The following is a 20,664-nucleotide window of genomic DNA, read 5'->3' as shown; positions in this document are numbered from 1 at the left end:
CACGTGACGGGGTCATGGAGAATTGTACTCTTCAGGTCACAGTGGTTCTGTGAGACTTACCCATGGCTTTGCATGGACTGGTTGGTCTTTTTCATTGCTGGGCAGTGCTCCATTTACGGACAGAATACTATCTACTTATCCATTCTACTGTCGATGAACTTTTGAATGGCTTCTCATTCTCCAGTGTTAAAAACCATGCTGCTGTGAGATTTTTGGAGTTGACTCTCTAGATGTGTGTTTGTGTATGCAGCAGGTGCCTCTCTGAGCTTACACATTTGGAGTGGAATGTTTTCTTGGCTCATCAGACATGTGTATGTTCGGCGTTAGCTGGTACTGCGCATCGTGTTCCAGAGCACTGGGACCCATTTACACTGCATGGAAGTATAGGCGAGTGCCCGTCTCCCTGCATCCTTCGTGTCCGTTTTTAAAAACGAAGACGTTCTGACCTCACCTGGTGAGCAGGGATGTCTCATTGTGGTTCTTGGGTAACAAATTTGTCCATTTGACTATGCCCTTTTGTGAAGAGCCTGTTCAAGATTTTGCCCATTTTTCTTTCTTATTGATTTGTAGGAGTTCTCTTTATACTCAGTATACAGACTCTTCGTAAGAGACATATATTGAAAATATCTTACCCCATTCGGTTTACCTTTTTACTCTCCTAATGGTGTCTTTTGATAAAGCAATTCTTGATTTTAAAATAATCTAATTTGCTGATCTTTTCCTTTATGTTTAGTGTTCTTTGTGGTTTGTTTAAGAAGTCTTTGCCTGTCCGTGGCCATACATGTGTACTCCTGTGTTTTATTCTAGAAGCTTTATTGTTGCACTCTCCACATTTAGGCTGTGATTCCCCTGAAATAGAATTTTGAGTACGGTATCCGAGGTAAGAGTCAGTGTTCATATTTTCCAAAAGGTTGGGCAATTGATTTCGCACCATTTATGGACACGACAGTTCTTTCCTCATCACACTGTTATGGTACCTTTGCCATAAATCAGGTGACTATATGCGTCTGGGTGGGTGGTGTGATCAAGTTTGTTATTCATGTCATTTATTTTTTTATTTTAAAAAAATATATTTTATTGATTTTTGCAGAGAGGAAGGGAAAGGGATAGAGAGTTAGAAACATCGATCAGCTGACTCCTGCACACCCCCTACTGGGGATGTGCCTGCAACCAAGCTACATGCCCTTGACCGGAATCGAACCTGGGACCCTCCAGTCCACAGGCCAATGCTCTATCCACTGAGCCAAACCAGTTAGGGCTATTCATGTCATTTAAATCTTTGTATTTACTTACTAATTTTTGTATCTGTTGGTATTGTCGGTTAGAGACATTCCATTATGTTATGGTATTGGTTATTTCTTTTTTCAGTTCTTACAGTGTTCAAGACGTCCCATTAAGCTCATTTGAATTTAGGGTTGTTGTATATTCCTGTTGAATTAACATCTCTATAATTATGAAATGTTATTCTTTATGTTCAATCTTCTGGTCTTACTGTCTGTTTGATCTGTGTTAGTAGGAGGCCTATACCTGCTTTTAAAGATAATCTGTTTCTTTTTTAGTGTTTTTATGGATATGGTTTCCCATCCCTTTTCTTTTAACCTTTCTAGATTCTTTTATTTATGTCTCTTGTAAGCAACATGCATTTTTAAAAATCCAGATTAATCATCTGTTTTAATTGGAATATTTAGTCCACGTCCAGTTTTGGGCTGTTATGATATGAGTTGCAATGAATATTTCTATATAAGACTTGTTTATGGGCATATGCTTTTGTCTTAAGTAAACATCTAGGAGTGAAATTGTTGGGTCATACAGCTGGTGTGTAATTTTATTGTTTTTAATTAATGTTATTGAAGTATAATATACATACAATAAAAACAGGTTGAAAGTGTACAGTTTGGTGAATTTCAACAAATGTGAGTGAGGCAGTAGAATCCCTTTTGTGACAATAGTCAGGGTCCAGCCCCCACTGCGCCAGGGGCCCCACCTGCCTGAGGCCTCTCCCACGTCCCTCACAGCACCTGGCGGCCGGTTCTCATCTCATGGTGACTTAGCTGCTGTAAGTCACCGGCACTGAGACTCCTCCCAGCGCCCCATTTCTCTGGCTCCCCACCACCCTGGGAGCCCATGTGGGCAGTGACCGTGTTGGCTCCGATCTCCAAAATATTCCCACCGTCCGCCGCACGTGGCCGCAGCTCGCCCCGCAGTCAGGAGGGCTGTGGAGTGAATGATCGCACGTGGGGAGACACCTCTCTGCTGGGACTCGAGGGCACAGAATCGGTTGGGTGTCACGGTGTGGCCTCGAGTCAGAGGCAGGCTGGGACGCGCAGCCCAGGGCCCGAGCGCAGCTGCGAGGAAACTCTCTGAACGGCAGATGCACGAGGTCCCTGTGGTGCCCACGGCCGGGGCGGGAGGGGAGAAGTAACGGCGGGTGACGTTTATACAACGTGGTGCAGTTTACACAGCTCTCGCGTGGGCATTACCTCACTTGATCCGGAAGGAGCCCGGGGTGGGGTTTCAGCACGCGGCCCCCAACTCTGCCGGCCTGAGTGTGTCCTGGCCCCACCACCTCACTCGGTGACCCGGGATAGTTATGCCCCCGCGTCCCCGTTTCCTTGCGTGTGCGGCGAAGATACTGACAGTACCCGACGCCGAGATCTGTTGTGACGGTTCAGTAAGGTAGGTGACGCCCGTAAAACACTTAGAGTCGCGCCTGGAGCATAGTAAACACTAAATAAAAGTTGGTTGTTATTCCTTAATCCCCTCACTAGGCCCTGGAGACATGTAGACGTACCCCATTTTACGAGCTGCAGACGGGGGTTCAGGAGCATGGAGGGACCTGTCTGAGGTCACCGTGGAGACGTGGGGGTGGGGAGGCAGGCGGGACTAGGCCTGTCCTTGCAGTTCCCCTTCACGCCACGTGCACGGATGTGCACTTTGCCTGGACTCACAGGCGGGGGAAGTGAATTCTGCTGTAGCTGACGGTACATCAGGGTGTTCAGAAAGATCGCTCTTCTTCTCTGGATGAGCTAAGAGCCAAATGAGATGGGATGGCTTTGTGCCCGCCAGAGTAGGAGGGCATTCGGAAGGATTGCTATTATTATTATTATTATTATTATTATTATTATTAGAGGCCCTGTGCACGGATTTGTGCACATGCACCGGTGGGGTCCCTCAGCTTGGCCTGCACCCTCTCGCAATGCGAGACCCCTCAGGGGATGTTGGACTGCCAGTTTCAGCCCGATTCCCACAGGCCAGGCGGGGATCGGGCCGAAACCGGCAGTCCGACATCCCCGAGGGATGTAGTAGTGCGGATGTAGTAGTGTGTGAAGCAGCAGGCGGCCGGGGAGGAGCCCAAGCCAGGGCTGGGTGCTGGGCCGCTCCCACTTGGTGGTGCTGCCACAGAGGCGGGAGAGGCTTATGCTGCCGCAGCTGCACTTGCCAGCCGTGACCCTGGGGTCTGGCGCCCATCGGTCAGCTGAACAGCACTCCCGCTGTGGGAGCGCACCGACCACCAGGGGGCAGCTCCTGCATTGAGCGTCTGCCCCCTGATGGTCAGTGTGCGTCATAGCGACCGGTCGACTGGTCGACTGGTCGTTCGGTCACTTAGGCTTTTATATATATAGATTATTATTTTATGTTATTGTTGACAGTATGACAGATGTCATGTCTCCCGTTTCCTCCCTTTTAGCCCCCCTCCACCCAACCCCTGCCCCACGCCAGGCCTTCCCCATGCTATTGTCTGTGTCTATGAGTTATGCATATATGTTCTTGGTTAATTTCTTCCCATCCCAATCCCTCCTCTCCCTTGTGAGATCTGTCAGTCTGTTCCAGGCATTCACACCTCTGGACCTATTTTGATCATCAGTTTATTTTGTTCTTTAGATTCCACATGTGAGGGAGATCATATGACATTTGTCTTTCTCCCACTGGCTTATTTTGCTTAGCATAATAGTCTTCAGGTCCCTCCATACTGTCTCAAAGGGTAAGAGATCCTTTTTTTTTTTTTTTACAGCTGCATAGTATTCCATAGTGTAAATGTATCGCAGCTTTTTAATCCACTTATCTACTGAAGGGCACCTGGGCTGTGTCCAGATCTTAGCTATTGTAAATAGTGCTGCAATGAACATAGGGGTGCACACATTCTTTCTGATTGGTGTTTTGGGTCTCTTAGGATATATTCCCGGAGGTGGGATCGCTGGGTGAAACGGCGGTTCCATTTTTAACTTGTGGATTGTTACTATTGATACTTTAGCAAAGTACATGTATTTCTAGCCCTGTTTCCCCTGTTCTGGATACAGCACCCCAACTTCCCTGGGAATCACCACTCGCTCCTCAGTTCGTGCTTGGGGTACTCCCTGGCTAGAGGGTTGGGGCGTGAGCATCCCCCTTGAGCCGTGTCCCCTCAGCTGCGAGGACGAGCTCAGAAGTGGACATGTCGTCTAATCTGAGAGCTGCCAGGCTCTGTGGCCAGACTGGGGGCAGGGAGGACCCAGGGCGCTTGCTCTGGGAGCTGAGAGGTGATGACCTTGTCGGGAGCTCCCGGCTGCCTGGTCCCCTCCGTGGGGACAGCCTGCCTGAGAAGGGCCGCCCCGCGGCAGGCAGAGCTGAGAGAGGGAGAACGTGAGCCCAGGCCCAACGCCCCTGGGTGTCCCTGGGCCTGCGTGGGTCTGGGTCTGCCTGGACTTTTCTGTTTCCTCCCTTTTGTGGGCGTCTGCTAGCATCCTCAGCACCGTGCCCACCATCAGTACTACCCCTCCTAATGTCCCAGCCGCCTCTCGCAGGGCGGGTGCAGCCCCTACGACAGGGGGAAACCGAGGCTCTGGGGGAAACCGAGGCTCTAGGGAGGACGTGATTTGGCCAAAGCACGCAGGTGACCCCGGTCCTTTCTGCCGAGGGCCCAGCCACTCCGCCGAGAAGTGGTGTTTGCGTAAAGCTCTGGCCTCCTCGCGCCCTGGCCTCAGACAGGGACGTGTTCATCGCCTCCCGGGAATGGCGCCTGGGAAGGGGGTGGCTTCCCGGAGTGGAGGCTCCTAGGCTCCAGCCCTCACCCCCCTCGACTATCCTCCTGACAGCCAGTCTGAACCGAATTGGCTGTGGGGCATTTCATAATTTTTGTTGAACACATTTGTGGCTTAAGGGAACAAATTAAATCCATGTTTTTATTTGACATCATCAAAAATATGGCATACAGACTGGCAATGGACCGTTCTTCCTGGTCTTGGAATCATTTCACTGGAGCCCGCATCTCTGCTTCTCAAGGGTATTATTAAAATATATTTTATTGATTTCAGAGGAAGGGAGAGGGGGAGAGAGATAGAGACATCAATGATGAGAGTCATTGATCAACTGCCTCCTACATGCCCCCCATTGGGGATCGAGCCCGCAACCGGGGCATGTGCCCTTGACCGGAGTCAGTCCACAGGCTGATGCTCTATCTGCTGAGCCAAACCGGTGAGGTCTCAAGGGTATTTTCAAAAATCGGATTCACACAAAGGCCTGTTCCCTCTTACCTAGGACCTGGGTTTAGGCTGGGCTGCAGCACCCATAACTGAGATGCAATTCTAGTGGGAAGGCCCCTCTCTGCACCCACCCACCCACCCTCCATTCATCCCTCTTCGGTTTCCCCCACGATTTCCCCTGGCCATGGCTTAGTTTAAGTGCCAGCATTTTCCTATAACTGAACTAACAGCTCTCCATATTAGTGCCAACTTAAGCACCCTATCACTTCTCTGAACTCTTAGGTCGGCCAGTAAATCTGTAGCTCACTTGGCAATTAGTTAGGTGCCTCTGGCACTTCGCCCAATGGCTCTTAGAACAATGCAGACATTTCATTTTCCCGTCCTTGTTCCTGGGCTTCCCGGTAGAAAGACAAGCTCTATGTGGACAGGGAGCTCCTACTGCCCTCTCCATAGCTACCTGACACGCAGTTGCATGCAGTGGATATTTACTGTCTTACGAACTTCATTGGAATGTGATTATTTAACGATACAGCGAGGATTTCTTAAGAGAGGGAAGGCGGTATCTTGGCTGGGCTTCGTGGAGGCGAGGCTGTAAAGCCCGCTGGGTTTGCATCCTGGCTCTCCCCTTATTGAGCTTAACACCGATGCAAAGCCCTCCAAGTCTCAGTTTCCCCCTCTGTCAACCGACAATAGCACTTGACCAAGCCCTGGAAACAGGAACGCAGGGAGCTTTCTCTAAATGATGAAGCTGTTTCCGTGGTCACACTTTGGTGAGTTCTTCCCGATAATCCTTATATTCTAAGAAGTGCACCTGGCTGATACACAGGCGGGGTTCACTGAATCCAGTTTTTGTCTAGATGATCACATTCTCGTCTTTAGCACGTGTGTCGTCTGAACCACTGTGCCCCCCCCTCCCCGCCGCACTCTGTAAGCTGAAGGAACAGAAAGGAAGCGGACCCCAAGCAACACAACAAAATAAAAACGAGGAGTGCATCAGTGTTCACAGGAGAGCCCGAGGGAGCATTAGGAAGGCTGCCAAATAGATCTATTAATTAAAAGGGAGAGCGGGGAGAAAACCATCAATTAAAGCTAATTAAAAGTTATTGTTTGCGATGCTGACCTCATGCTCCAGGTGCCTGAAACGTTAGATGACGAGAAGGCGTGACATTTCTCCAGCTGGCCCCTCGCCCCTCGACAAGACCAGGCCTGTCTCCTCCATCGGGCCCTCCTGGGTTACTTGGGTCAGGACCTGAATCGTGGCTCAGGTTCCTCTCCTCTGAAAGGAGGGGAAGTCCTGAGGCCTGGGGAGCAGCTCTGGGGACCCTTCTCTTCAGCCCCACCCATCGATGGCACCCCGGTGCTCCCGCTCTGCCCTGCCCCGAGCCTCCACGGGCCCCGAAGGCAGCAGCGGCTGGGCACGTGGTTGCCTCGGATCTCTCTTACACGTGTCCTTCTCCGAAATGGCCTTGTCTTGACTTTTCCACTTGCTTTTTGTTTCCCCAATCAGCCTGTAAACTTCTTGTTCACCAGTGGCTGCAACATGCGTGGCCCCATCAGTATATCTTTTTTTTTTTTTACTTTAAATTTTTAAATCTTTATTGTTGAAAGTATTACATATGTCCCCCTTCTTTCCCCACTGACCCTTTCTATCCCGCCCCCGAGCCCTGCCCCAGGCCTTCACCATCCCACTGTCTGTCATGGGCGATGCATATAAGCATATGAGTTTTTTGGTTGGTCACTTCCCACCCATCCACCCTCCCCTGCCTTCCCTTTGAGGTTCTGCAGTCTGTTCTATGCAACTGTGTCTCTGGATCTATTTTGTTTATCAGTTTATTTTGTTCATTAGATTACACATGTGAGTGAGGTCATGTGATACTTGTCTTTCTCTGACGGGCTTATTTCGCTTAGCATAATGCTCTCCAGGTCCCTCCATGCGGTCTCAAAGGGTAAGAGATCCTTCTTTTTACTGCCGAATGTACCACAGCTTTTTTTATCCACTCATCTACTGCCCATCAGTGTCTCTTGCTGGACAGGAGGGAGCTGGAGGTGCCTTCTCGAGGAGAAGTTGTTCCTCTCCAGAAAGAAATCCACTCTGTGGATACGAAAGGGGGGTTCCACTGGGCAACATTTTGTGCCGGAAGCCAGTTCCAGCATGTCATAATTGCACGATTTTCATCAAAAGGTTGATGGAACTTGGGGACTCAACAGGGCTGAGTCACATATGTTGTCACCTGTTGGAATGGCTAAAGGCATTTTCCCAAACCTGAAAGGGATGCATTAAATTGATTGTTTGCTGCCAGACAGCTCAGGGCATCTTAATCTACATGTTATTGCCTCCTGTTGGCCAAACACCTGAACAGCCGTAGGCTATTCCCCAATCTGACAATGCTTCTATACCCTACCCTTTGAAGTGTATTATCTCCACTTTGCCTTAGGACAATTTGTGTTAATAAAAAGCAAGGGGTCCTGAGACAAGGAGAACTTAGTTTCTTTAGCTAGGCTCCTCTGACCCCCAATGCCTTTCAAAATTATCTTTTGTCTCTGGACACTTATTTAATCTATGCATAGCCTTCTCCAGACTCCAGAACCCTTCTAGGTGCCGGATCAAGACCCACCGGCATTAAATGTCACCCAATGTCCGGCATTAATTTTGCTAACATCACTCAAGCGACAACAGGCTTCACAGTTGTGAAAGGTAGCCCCACTCCTCTTACATGTGGCATTGTGTCTTTCACACCCAGCCACTGAAGGCAGAGAGTGAAAACCCCTGCTGGGATGACTGCTCCCGTGGGGACTCCAGTGGCTCAGCAATTGTGTTCAGCCTTTGCATGTATCTCTCTCACAATTCTGCATCCTGGGAGCAAGAGGAGATGGGCAGACACACAAAGGGGAACAGAGGCCAGGCAGCGGCCCAGTCCAGGAGAGGGCGGGACGCTGAGGGCAGCTCCTGGATTTGTGCTGTGAGGGCGCCTGGAGCACCTCGTGGGTGCCTGGGACTCCCCCGTTCCCACCTCCACCATCCCAGGCCATGGGACGCTCTGATTTCCATGAGATTCTGGCTCCCTTGTTAGGCCACAATGAACCCTCACGGCCTGCGCCACCCGGAGTGGCTGGCTGTGCCTATGGGCTCACAGAGCAATGAAACAAGAGTAACTAAAGCACCCGGGGTCGGGGCCCACACCAGCATGGGCTGTCCCTGTGTGGGGGGCACGAGGTGGTGTCCGACAGCTCTCTGGGCATTTACTCCTGGGCTCAAGGCTCTGCTCATATCCACTGGAGTCGTTCCATTCCTTAAGGATCCAGGCTTTAGTTTCTTTTTTTAATGTAGCCTCTAGTTTATTTGTTATTTTTTAAAAAAATCTTTATTGTTGAAGGTATTAAATATCTCCCTTTTTTTCTCCCATTGACCCTGTATAGCCCACCCCCCATCCCAGGCCTCCGCCACCCTATTGTCCGTGTCCATGGGTTATGCATATATGCCTGCAAGTTCTTTGGTTGATCTCTTACCCCCCACCCCCATGCCCTACCCCCACCTTCCATCTGAGATTTGACAGTTGTGGCCCCTAGTTTTTATATACATTTTATAAAAATACTAGAGGCCCAGTGCATGATTGAATCATGCACGTGTAGGGTCCCCTACATGCTTTCGCTTTTCGCGATGGAGCTGGGTGCCTATCTGCTGGTGCACCAGGCCTTTCAGAAGCTTCCAGCTTGGTGGAGGCTTCTAAAAGGCCTGGTGCCAGAGCAGACAGGCACCCAGCTCCCACGCTTTTGATGGTCCGCGGCCGCTGAGGGGGGCTACCCTGCTGTTGAGAGGCGCAGGGCACCCCCTGCGCCTCTCAATGGCCGCTGAGGGGGGCTGCCGCGGAAACCTGGCTACTCTGCTGGACACCTGGCTACTCTGCTGTTGAGAGGCGCAGCTGGGTGTCCACGGCAGGCCCCCTCAGCGGCCGCAGATCTGGCCGTTGAGAGGCACAGGGGGCGAGAGTCCTGCCCCCTGCACCTCTCAACAGCAGGGTAGCCCCCTTCAGTGGCAGCGGATCCGTGCCTCTCAATGGCCGGATAGGCCACCCCGAGTCCCGCCCCCCCGCCTCCCGCCGCCCAATCGTGGGTGTATCGGAGTGATGGTAATTTACATGTTACTCTATTATTAGATAGGATCTATATACCCTGGCTGGGGTGGCTCAGTTGGTTGGGCGTTGTCCCTTGCACTGAAAGGTTGCTGGTTCAATTCCTGATCAGGGCACATGCCCAGGTTGTGGGCTAGATCCCCAGTAGGGGGCATGTAGGGGGCAGCCGATCGATGTTCCACTCTCACATCTATGATTCCCTCCCTCTCTCTCCCTTGCTCTTCCTCTCTCTAATTAGTTGAAAAATCATTTAAAAAAAATCTATAGCTGTATTGTATATGTCATATAAAATAGATACACATATGTAATATAATATCTAAATATAATATAAACACATGTATACTACAGGGTCCCTACTCTGTGCCCGACACGCTCTATCTATACATGTTTGGTCCCCACTGTTACCCTGTGAGGCAGTTTGTTTCCCTGATTCTCACTAATGAGGCAATTTGTCTTGAGGTGTTAAGGAATTTGGCACAAAGTCTCAGGTAAGTGGGAGAGAAGGCTCCTGGCCCCGGGGCTGGCTCGGAAGCCCGTGTGGATCCCGTGCAGTGCGAGGGAGGACAGCTCAGCGGAGCCCCGGGTCCTCCTGGTGGTGTATGCGGTCAGGAAGCAGCAGCACCAACAGCATTCTTAGAGTCCCAACTATTCTATTTTATTTATTTATTTTTTGCCTGTCTTGAACTTCAGGGATCACAGCTTAGCCCTACTTAGGGGAGCCCCTTGGCAAGCCTTTCCCCTGCCTCCTTGGCTTCCTGCCCGGGTCCCAGCCCGGGCCCCTCACACACGGTTCCTGAAGGAGGAGCAGGATTCCTCGGGGTGCCCCTCACCCAGAAGGACATCGAGCCACTCTTCCAGGTCCCGCACCAGCTGCTCCAGCTCTCGCACCTCCTTCTCGAGCTTTTCTAAGAAAACTTGCAAGTTCTCCTTCAACCAAGTCCTGACGACCTTTAGCGGCTCTTTGGAGGGATCCTTGGTCTGGAATTCAAATCCCTGAAAGGCAGACACCAAAGTTACATCTGGAGCTTTTTCACGTAGACTCCTTTGCCACTGGTTTCAGAAAGTCCCCTGAGCCTTTGCAGGTGCTACTCCTTCTGCTTGGAATACCCTTCCCCATAGTCTCCAGCTCCTACTTAGCCTTCAAGACCCAGCTCGCTAATGACACCTCCAGGAAGCCTCCCCAGATTTCCTCAGCCAAGCTGGTCCTCCCTCCGGGACCTTCCTGAACGCGTTACCTGGGAAGCTACAGGATTCTGGTAGTTACATTCTTTGATCCTTTCTGACATCTCCCAACTTCTTCCTGAAATGGGCACAGACACACCTCTTCACAAGGGCAAACGGACGGCAGTTGGCATAAAGGTGGTTGGTCACCGCAGCGGGATGAAGGGCGGTGGGAGAAGGCAAGCGCCGAGACCACCTTGGCGTGCAGCCATCTCCAGAACACCCCTCTCGGCTCTGTGTGGCCTCGGCTCCTCCCTCTCAGATTCCCGAAGCTCACCTGAAATCCCCGTGCTCACGTACAGCACCAAGACCAGCAGCGCCAACAGCGTCTGCGGGCAGGAGGAGGAGGGGGCAGGTGAATTGCCGGGGGGCAGATGGGCGTCTGCTTCTCTCGGGGGACTGGGCGTGGGGCAGCGATAAGATCGTCTTCAGAGCTGAACGTTTCCCTAGTTACCGAAGTCACATGCTCACTACCGAACCCCCAAACTCTGCAGAAACAGCGTGGCAACTAACGGACACGTCACTGCCGCGTCCCCTCTTTCCTCGCTGCTGAGAAGGAAGGCCCGCTTCTGTTCTCATCCCTTGCCTCACTTTTGCATCTTTTGTGTGAAAGGATCTTTAAACGAAATCCACTTTAACATGGTATAGTTTACATGCAATAAAATGCATACATTTTAATATATATGTTTATCGATTTCAGAGAGGAAGGGAGAGGGAGAGAGAGATAGAAACATCAATGATGAGAGAAACATTGATGGGCTGCCTTCTTCACGCCCCACACTGGGGATCGAGCCCGCAACCTGGGCATGTGCCCTGGACCAGAAATTGAACCGTGGCCTTCAGTTCATGAGCCAATGCCCAACCACCGAGCCACACTGGCCGGGCTAAAATGCACACCTTTTATTATTTTATTTTTATTTAAAAAAATATTTTTATTGACTTTAGAGAGGAAATGAGAGGGAGAGAGAGAGAGATAGAAACATCAATGATGAGAGAGAATATTGATGGGCTGCCTCCTGCACGCCCTCCACTGGGGATCGAGCCGACAACCCAGGCATGTGCCCTTGACCGGAATTGAACCCAGGACCCTTCAGTCCACAGACCAACGCTCTATCCACTGAGCCCAACCAGCTAGGGCTGCACACCTTTTAAATGTTCAGTGTGATGAGTTTTGACAAACGTCTATACCTGTGGACTCCCACCCCAGCCAAGATAAAGACCATTTCCATCGTTCTAGAACGTTCCTTTATGCCTTTGTGCAGTCAGCTCCCCCCTTCCCCCTGGCGCAGGGGGTTCAGTGAGACAGTGACGGTGTCAGGGCAAGCAGACGTGGGGCGGGGGATTGAGGCGGACAGTGTGGGCTGACATCGAGTCTTCCTCAAACTCACCAGATGTGGACGGAGCCAGCTTGGATCTGACTTGAAACCCTGTATTTCTTACGTACTCGAGTTCATGAGGCGAGACTTAGCCCCGCTACCACAACAAAGAAGACAAAAGGTTGGCCCGAGTCGCCTCTCCCCCGGGTAGTTTTCTTTGTATAGACCAGCAGCGATATTCTTGTTATTAACTTCAAAACGAAAAGTAAATTACACGGGCTGAGCCTCGCAGACCCACTGATGAGTGACAGGAGCCAGACACAAAGGTGCGCACTGATTTCATCCCCGGGAAATCCTCGCACACGCACAGCTCATCGGCGATGAAAGAAGTCAGAATCCTGGCTGTGGGTGGGGCGCTGGCTGCGTGGGGGCCTGCGGGGCCATCCGGGTACCAGAATGTTCTGCAGCTCGATCCGGGTGGTGGCTGCCTGCGTGGGTACACCAGTGTGAGAGTCATTGCTCTGTATACGTAAGGTCAGGTGCTTTTTCTCTCCTCCTCAGTGTCCCCTGGGGATCTTTGAAAGGGAACCACGCAGAACGGCCCCCTTCTTTAAACTGTCCGGTGAGCGGGCTGAATGCTCTTCCCTTTCTTCAACCTCTGACCTTACAGGTTGACTGTTCCCCATCCGCATGCTCGCGGCTCGGTGTTTATCTGATGTCCCGTGGAAGCCAAGGTGGGGAGGTGAGGAGGGCTGGGACTAGGAGTCCATTTTAGTCTTTCTCTTTGTGACGTCCTGGGCCTGAGCCAACTCGTTTCTTCTCTCCGAGCCTCAGTTTCTCTATCTGCAGAATGGGGTTTTGAAATGTACCTCTTTCAAAAAGGAGGGGTGGGACTCTGATTTGGGAAATGCCATGGTCAACAGAAGTGAGTGAGTTGCCTTGCTGCGGGACTTCTCAGAGCCTCCGTTATGTGAATGAGCAGTGTAAACCCCAAACCATAGGACTCTTCTAACGGTTCTCCCACACGGAGCATTCCTGGCCTCTGGTATCCGTGGGACACTTCTTAGGAAGAGCCGCAGTGTGAGGGGCCCTCAAATCCCATCTTGCCGCGAGGCCCAGCATCCAGGAGGCACTGGCGCGCGTATATGAAGTGAGCGGATCTCTTGAAGACATGTGTAGGTCGGTCATCCATCGCGCTGTTTAAAACCTCTCAACGGTTTCTTACTAATCTCAGAATAAAACCCCATGCCTCCCATGGTGTGGGAGGCCCAGCTGCCCTCCCCAGCCTCCGTCCCAGCCCTCCTCACCTCTCCCCTGGGAGGCGGTGGAGTGCAGGGTAACCCTTGCTAAGGGTTCTGGAGTTACATAGACTTGGCTTCACACCCCAGCATATCCTGGCTGTATGGCCTTTTTGCCTTTCCAAGCCTCAGTTTACCCCTCTGTGAGTGAGATCCACAGCAGCTACCTCTCAGGAATGTTGTAAACATTCACGAAAGAGAGAGGAGATGGAAGCACCAGGCTGTGGACAGTGAGAGTTTCCTATTGACAAAAATCCCGGGTGAGGTTTGAATTTCAGTCCTAAGGACTAATGCTCTAAGAGCTCTCCAATTCGGGTGTATTGTCCTATTTATTTCAGTTCATTCATTCATTCATTCATTCATCACCAAACACCATTCTAGGCACTAGGGATATAGCAGGACACTAAACAAAACCCCCTTGGCCTACACAGTTTGGCTCAGTGGATAGAGTGTCGGCCCATGGACCAAAGGGTCTCGGGTTCAATTCTGGTCAAGGGCACGTACCTTAGTTGGAGGCAACCAATTGATGTGTCTCTCTCACATCGACGTTTCTCTCTCTCTCTGTCTCTCCCTCTCCCTTCCACTCTCTCTAAAAACCAATTTTAAACTGAAAGTGTAAACTGAAAAAATATCCCCGGGTGAGGCTTAACAGCAGCAGCAACAACAAACCCCCACCCTCCGCGAGCATGCCCCCTGCTGGCAGCGCTGGGATTAGGGAAGCGCGTGGTAAGGCTTCGGGAAGGAGCGCCTGAGCCCCCGTGCTGTGTTCCGCCAGCTCAGGCTCCAGGCAGAGTGGAGCTGACGGCCTGCGCCTGACTCCGAGGGCCTGACAGCGTGTCTGAGCCCAGACGGGAGGAGAGCGGGGTGTACCTGGCCTGGCCTCACCTGCTTCTTGTCCTCACAGCGACTGCCCCTTGTGCGTTCAAGCGGCTCGGCGGCCACCCGCCCCCTGCTATCCACCCGCTGGACCACCATGGCCTCCGGTCAGGCTGCCTGGGCGCAGCAAGGTCCCCGCACCTGACAGCAGATGGGCGCCCCCAGTGTCCTCTGCTCACCAGGCATCCCTCAAGCAGTGAGGTGTGATGTCACAGAAGGTGGGGACAGCGAGGCCCCACCCTTGTCACCAGCCTGACTTTTAGCCCCGTCCCTCACTTCTTCTTCATGGAAACGTAAAAAACAAAAAACAAAAAACAAAACGCCAGGAAGAAAGACATCAGAAGATGATATTTCAGGGTGATGATTTTTCTGATCTTTTCCCTCTATATTTGCACGTTTTTAATAAAATACGAGTTTTTAAATACAAAACAATAAAAAGCTTTTTTAAACTGAAGTTTTTATGGATATAATTTTAGATTCATGTCAGCAGTAAGGAAAAATACAGGAGACCTTGTGTGCCCTTTACTCACTTCCCTCCAAGGGCGGCCTCGCCGCATACAGGATCGCAACCAGGACGTTGCCGTCGACACAACCTCTGCACCTGGCTCAGATCTGTTGTGCTTGTCCTCATTCGTGTACGTGTGTGTGTGTGTGTGTGTACGTGTGTGTGTGTGTGCATTTAATTCCAAATAATTTTGTCACGTGGGTAGGTCTGTGTATTCACCACTACCGTCCAGATCCAGAATTCCAGCACCAGAGTCCCGGTGTTGCCTTTGATAACCTGCCCCCTCCCTCCCCCACGGTGCCTAACTCCTGGCAACCACCGATCTGTTCTCCACGTCTAAAATTTTATCTTTTCAAAAATGTCATATCGGTGGAATCAAATAGCACGCGACCTCTGGAGATTGGCTTTTTTGTAGTTAGGATTCCCTGGAGATCCAGCCAGACGGCTGCCGTTGCCACGTAGTACTCCGTGGCACGCGTGTGCCGCAGTTTGTTGAACTACTCACTCTCTGATGGACGTCTGGCTGCTTCCAGTTTGGGGCGCTTATGGATAAAGCTGATAGGGACATACTTATACAGGATTTTGTGTGAACCGAAGCTTCCATTTCTCTGGAATGCCGAAGAGCGCAATTGCTGGGTTGTATGGTAACTGCCTGGGAGTTTGGTAAGAAACTGTCCGTTTTCCAGAATGGCTCTACCGTTTTTACATTCCCACCAGCAGCGCATGCGTGATTTGGTTTCTTCTCATCCCCAACGGCACTTGGTGTTTTCATTAGTGTTTGTTTTAGACGCTTTGGTAGGCGGATGGTGACATCTCGTCGTGGCTTTAATTTGCATTTCCCGGAGAGCTCAGGCTGTTGGACATCTTTTCATGTGCTTAGTCACCATCTGCAGCTCCTCCTTTGTGCTGAGTCTGTTTATGTCTCCTGCCCATTTTCTCATTGGATTGGTTTTTATGACAGAGTTTTGTGAGTCCTTTATATATCCTTTTGGGGATATAGGCTTTATAAATATTTCCTTTCTGCCTGGAGCTTGTCTCTTCATCCTCTTCATGTGGACTTTTGCAAAGAAAAGTTTTCATTTTGAGGAGGTCCAATTTATCAATTTTTTCTTTTATTTTATGTGTGTGTGTGTGTGTGTGAAGTCTAAGAACTTTGTGCCTAGCCCTAGAAACAGAGGATTTTCCTCCTATCTTAAAAAAGATAGTTTTTTGCTTTACAGTCCAGCCCATGATCTATTAGGAGGTAATTTTTGTAGAAGGTGTGAGGTTCGGGTTAAAGGTCTTTTTTTTTTTTTTTTTTTGCCGATAGATGGCTGGTTGCTCCAGCACCATTTGTTGAAAACCCTGTCCTTCCTCTTTTGAATTGCTTTTGCCCCTTTGTCAAATTGAGCATATTTGTGTGGGTTTATTGAATGGGTACTCGACTCTGCTCATTGATCCGTGTATCGATCCCTGCACCAATAATGACACATGATCTTGATATTGAGTACATCAATTTCTCCCGCTTTGTTCTTCTTTGCCAAGATGGTTTCAGAACTTCTCGGCCCATTCCTTTCCCTATTCCTTTTCCCACCTCAGACGAAGGGGCCTGTGTCTACAGAAAACCTTGCCGCCTGGGATTTCGATAGGTGTTGCATTAAACCCACAGATCACTTCGGGGAAACTTGACGTCTGTACCATGTGTGTCTTCCACTCCGTGGACACACTATGCCTCTGCAATGGTTTAGTTCCTCTTTGTTTTTTTTTTTGTTTGTTTTGTTTTTAAATCAGCATGTTGTAATTTTCAGCAATACAGCTCCTACGTGTTTTGTGAAGTGTATAAGGGAAATTTGATTGCCTTTGGGCTTCCCTCCTAGTTTGAAAGTCCCCGTCGAACAAACAGTTTTCATGGGTTAAGAAATCAGTACTTTCTATGAGTTACACATCACAGTCTCTGATTATTTTTATTTATTGAGCATCTACTAGGCTAGGCACCTCCCTAGTTTATGTGCCACACCTTCTCCAGGCCAGGATTCTGTCGGCAGTGGGAACTGAATTGGTTTTACTATCCATTGTGTCTCTGATGCCCACTGGGCAGCCTGTTACCTACGAGGTGTTCAGTAAAAATGTTTGCTGAATGGATGGATCATAAGCAACTGCAAACTGTGGTTCCGCTTTTGTATTCCCAGTCCTTGGCTCAGTGACTGTGTGTCGAAGGAGTCAAGCAGGTGTGTGATTTGAATGTCACCAGGGAAGACGCGGAGGCCCAGGCAGGCGAAAGAAGGCTGCCTGTTAGCCATGGTGGCTGTCATGCACTGAGCCAGACCCCATGCTGCATGCTCTCCATGCATCATCTCACTTAACCCTCAGAACTGCCCTTCAAGGTCAGTGCTGTCCGTCTCTGTCTGGACGTGATTCTCTTTATTCAGGGTCAGACACCCTCCCGGGGATCCGAGTACAGGTTCGTTTAGCTCCAAAGTCTTCTCGCTTACCCCCAGGGGCATACTCGTATGTCATTTCAGCCAAGAGCAACGGAAATTGCCATTCCTGGTATCGTTTGTGGCTTTATCCTGGGTAAGTAGATGTGAGAGTCCCATTAAGCTTTTTGAAATATCAAAAGTAGCTATATCCCTTCCTCCCTCTCCAACTTTATGACTCCCACAGTTTGGCACCCAGGGATTTCATACAACCTCCATTTCTTCTCTTCCCCGCTTCCCCTCCATATCCTTAATATTATCATCGTCGCCAGCTAATATTTCAAGAAATGACTGAGTGCCCAGCACGATGCGAAGTGCTTTAGATATATTGGCTCATCGTATTATTACAGTTCTAGGTGATAAATAATATTATGATCCCATTTTTACAGATGAGGAGACTGAGGCTCATTCGCAGTGGTTAAGTCACTTCCCCAAAGCCACGCAGCTAGTGAGAGGCAGGGCTGAGATCTGAACTCTGCGGGTCTGATCCCGGCACCCAGGCTCTTGTTTGCCATGAGATATTCGCCCTTTCCCTGGAGGAGTCAAGGCTAGAAAAACAAAAGGGACCAGCCTGGCTCAGTGGCTGAGCGTCGTCCCATGCACTAAGAGGTCGCTGGTTGGATTCCTGGTCAGGGCACACGCCTGGAGGATTGCAGGCTTGATCGCCAGTAGGGGTCGTGCAGGAGGCAGCCAGTTGATGTTTCTCTCTCATCAATTGTTTCTCTCTCTCTCAAACCAATAAAAACATATTTAAAGAAAGAAATGGACCAGCCCAGTCAGTCGGAGGAAAAGGACCAGAGCTCATCTCTTGCTTCCACCTGCGGACTCTTCAGACGGCCGCCTGCCTCATCCCCATGGCCTTGCCTGTGCTACTGGCCTCTCGGGCTTTCCATGGCAAAACGTCTCCCGTGCCAGCTGTAGATGGATACTCAAGGACCGCCCATTAGACTAAGCATGGGCATCGGAAGTGATGAATTGCGGTCATGGACCGAGAGGATGACCAGAAACATTTTCGGAGAAACCCAGTGGGCTCTTCCAGGAAACTGCCCTGCAGAGTGGTGACGAGTGGTGATGAGTCGGGGAGTTCCTGCGATGAGCTCTGAGGGCCGTTTTCTGGGAATGCAGTCTCAGGACGGGGAAGGGAGGGAGCAGAGGGGGGCGGCCCTGCCTGGCCCTCACAATGCGGACCCAGAAGCCGGTGTGGGCAGCGGGCGGGGGGAGGGTCTGCCATGGGCTGGTTGCCCCCCCTCCCCAGCTTCCCACCAGCGCCCTACCTTTGGTCTGATGGAAGAAAGACTGGTACTTGTAACAAGGACTGCAAACCCAAATACACAGCGGTACCGAACAATGAATAAAATGAGAGGCGTGGGCTGGGGGTACAAGAAAAAGGCCTGGGGGGTCTACGCCAGGTTCTACCATGTAGTCCACAGGGCAGCCAGTTGTCGCCATGCAACCGTGGGGTCCGGTGTTGTGAAATCCTCTGACTTTTTAAAAGAAAAGCTAGGAATGCAGCCTTTTTATGCGCACTCTCCTGGCCTTTACAGGTTGGCAACAAATTCAAGTTTAGAAAAAAAAAAACGCACCATGTGGGCAAAACGCAGGCCATTGGCCTGTGAGCTCTGATTTTTTGTGCGTGAATTGGGTCCCGCTATGGCTCGTCCCTAATCTTCCTAGCAGTTCCGCCATGCGTGGTTTCGTACTTACGAGGGCAAGCCACCGACGCGCCCTGGCTAACGGAAGTCAGACGAGGCCCCTCGTGGAGGGATGTCCCGAGGGAGCGCCTGGAAGTGACGGAGGGGCTGAAGGTCCAGGGAGGGAAGCAGCCGCTGGACCTGCACATCAGGGTGCATCCGGGAGCGGTCTGAGCCCAGGACTGTGAAGCTCTGGGTGGCTGGACCCCAGGGCCACGGAGGAATTCTAAATTCTCTCGGTGGCTGCCTCTGTGACCTAGAGCTTCTGTGACAGATTGTCCCTGGGCGGCTTAAAGCAACAGGAATGAACTTTCTCACAGCTCTGGAGGCCAGAGTCCAACGTCAGTGTCGCTGGGCTGAAATCAGGCACCCGAGCGGCTGCATCCCCTCCGGAGGCTGGAGGGGAGGGCCCATTCCTTGCCTGTCCCAGCACTCCTTGGCTTGGGGCCGCATCACTCCCGTCGCTGCCTCCGAGGTCACATTGCTTTCTCTCTGTGTGCGTGAAATCTCCCTCTTAATAAGGATGCATTGGGGTCCCCCTGCCAGATAATCTAGGATGATATCCTCACCTCAGAATTCGAAATCTGATGACATCTGCGAAGTCCTTTTTATTTTGCAAAATAAAGTAGCATTCCCAGGTTCCAGGGATGAGGACGTGGGTATCTTTGGGGGACGCCCCCAGCCTGCCACAGTGTCTTTGGGACGATCCCTGAAGATTCAAAGCTCTGGGCAGGAGCAGCTGCTAGGCTGGGCTTTGTCACAGGCCTGCCCCTGGCTGCCAGGAGGTGCAGATGCGCATCAGGGCTCCAGCTTCTGCTGTGAGAGGCAGGGCTGTGCCACCCCCCTCTCTCTGCCCACCCCCCATAATGAGTGATTCCTTCCAGGGAAAGAGGGATTTGATTTGCGGATCACACCACTGCTTGCTGCCCCCAGAGATGGAGACCCAGCTCAGACGGCCTGGGGCAGGTCTGAGCTCTCAGCACCATGAGGACAGGGACGGTGGCCCCGTGGTCCTCTGTGGCGCTCCCACCGCTCAGCCCAGTGCCTGGCACTTGCCAAGGGCTCAGTATTAGGTATTTGTTAGCAGCTTGCTGCCTCCAAGCCTGCGTTCTCTCCTGCTCCTGTGACTGCAGCAACCGGTCCCCGGGATGCCAGGCGAGGCAGGGGGCAAATGCAGACATTCACACACCGCCTTGGCCTCTGCCTGCCGCGGGGGGCGAGGGCCACACCGAAAATACCCTCCTCCGTGCCCCATCCACCAGAGGGCTCGGAGAACTGTGAACGGTGGACCAAGAAGGAAAAAAAAACAAAAAAAACCGGGATTAATTTATGAGGCGTTCTGCTGCCTGGATGGCTCATTGCATCCCCGTTTTGGCACTGCCGCTCGCAATGTGCTTCTAGACTTACTGTACTTCGACATCCAGCGCTCTTTTGTAATATGCCAAGTATTCCGCCGTTATTGTTCTAGGCACCTCCTGTTGGTCATTGGGCTAATTTATTTCAGTCGGAATTTCAGGACCAGACACAACTCTTATTACTCACTCCTTCGAAGAGGGAATAAAAGAGCAATTGATATTTGGAAAAATGAAAAATATGTCCAGAATACTCTGGGCCCCGAGGCCAAGAAGGAAAAAGAAAGTGTTTCGGGGGGGGGAGGGGGGAGCTGGAGGGGAAAATGAGGCGGGCTCACCTCGTAATGCACTCTGTCGTGG

General features: G+C 51.1%; 1 protein-coding gene across 2 annotated transcripts; it reads right to left on the bottom strand.

Annotated features, from left to right (window-relative positions):
• Window positions 1-10,234: 10,234 nt before the first annotated feature.
• Window positions 10,235-19,157, bottom strand: SMIM23 (small integral membrane protein 23). 2 transcript variants are annotated; one of them, XM_008147695.3, is made up of 4 exons: window positions 14,310-14,652; window positions 11,088-11,139; window positions 10,825-10,889; window positions 10,235-10,582 (listed from the first exon to the last, which is right to left on the bottom strand). In XM_008147695.3, the coding sequence occupies exons 1-4, from the start codon at window positions 14,397-14,399 to the stop codon at window positions 10,370-10,372; spliced, it is 420 nt and encodes a 139-aa protein (XP_008145917.2). In that variant the 5' UTR covers window positions 14,400-14,652; the 3' UTR covers window positions 10,235-10,369. The 2 variants fall into 2 exon arrangements, with proteins under 2 accessions (XP_008145917.2, XP_028010502.2); XM_028154701.2 differs by lacking the exons at window positions 11,088-11,139; window positions 14,310-14,652 and adding an exon at window positions 18,966-19,157.
• Window positions 19,158-20,664: the final 1,507 nt, after the last annotated feature.

This window comes from Eptesicus fuscus, chromosome 6 (assembly GCF_027574615.1).
Source record: "Eptesicus fuscus isolate TK198812 chromosome 6, DD_ASM_mEF_20220401, whole genome shotgun sequence".
NCBI lineage: Eukaryota > Metazoa > Chordata > Mammalia > Chiroptera > Vespertilionidae > Eptesicus > Eptesicus fuscus.
The sequence above is the reverse complement of the archived record's forward strand: the minus strand, read 5'-3'. Positions and strand labels throughout refer to the sequence as shown.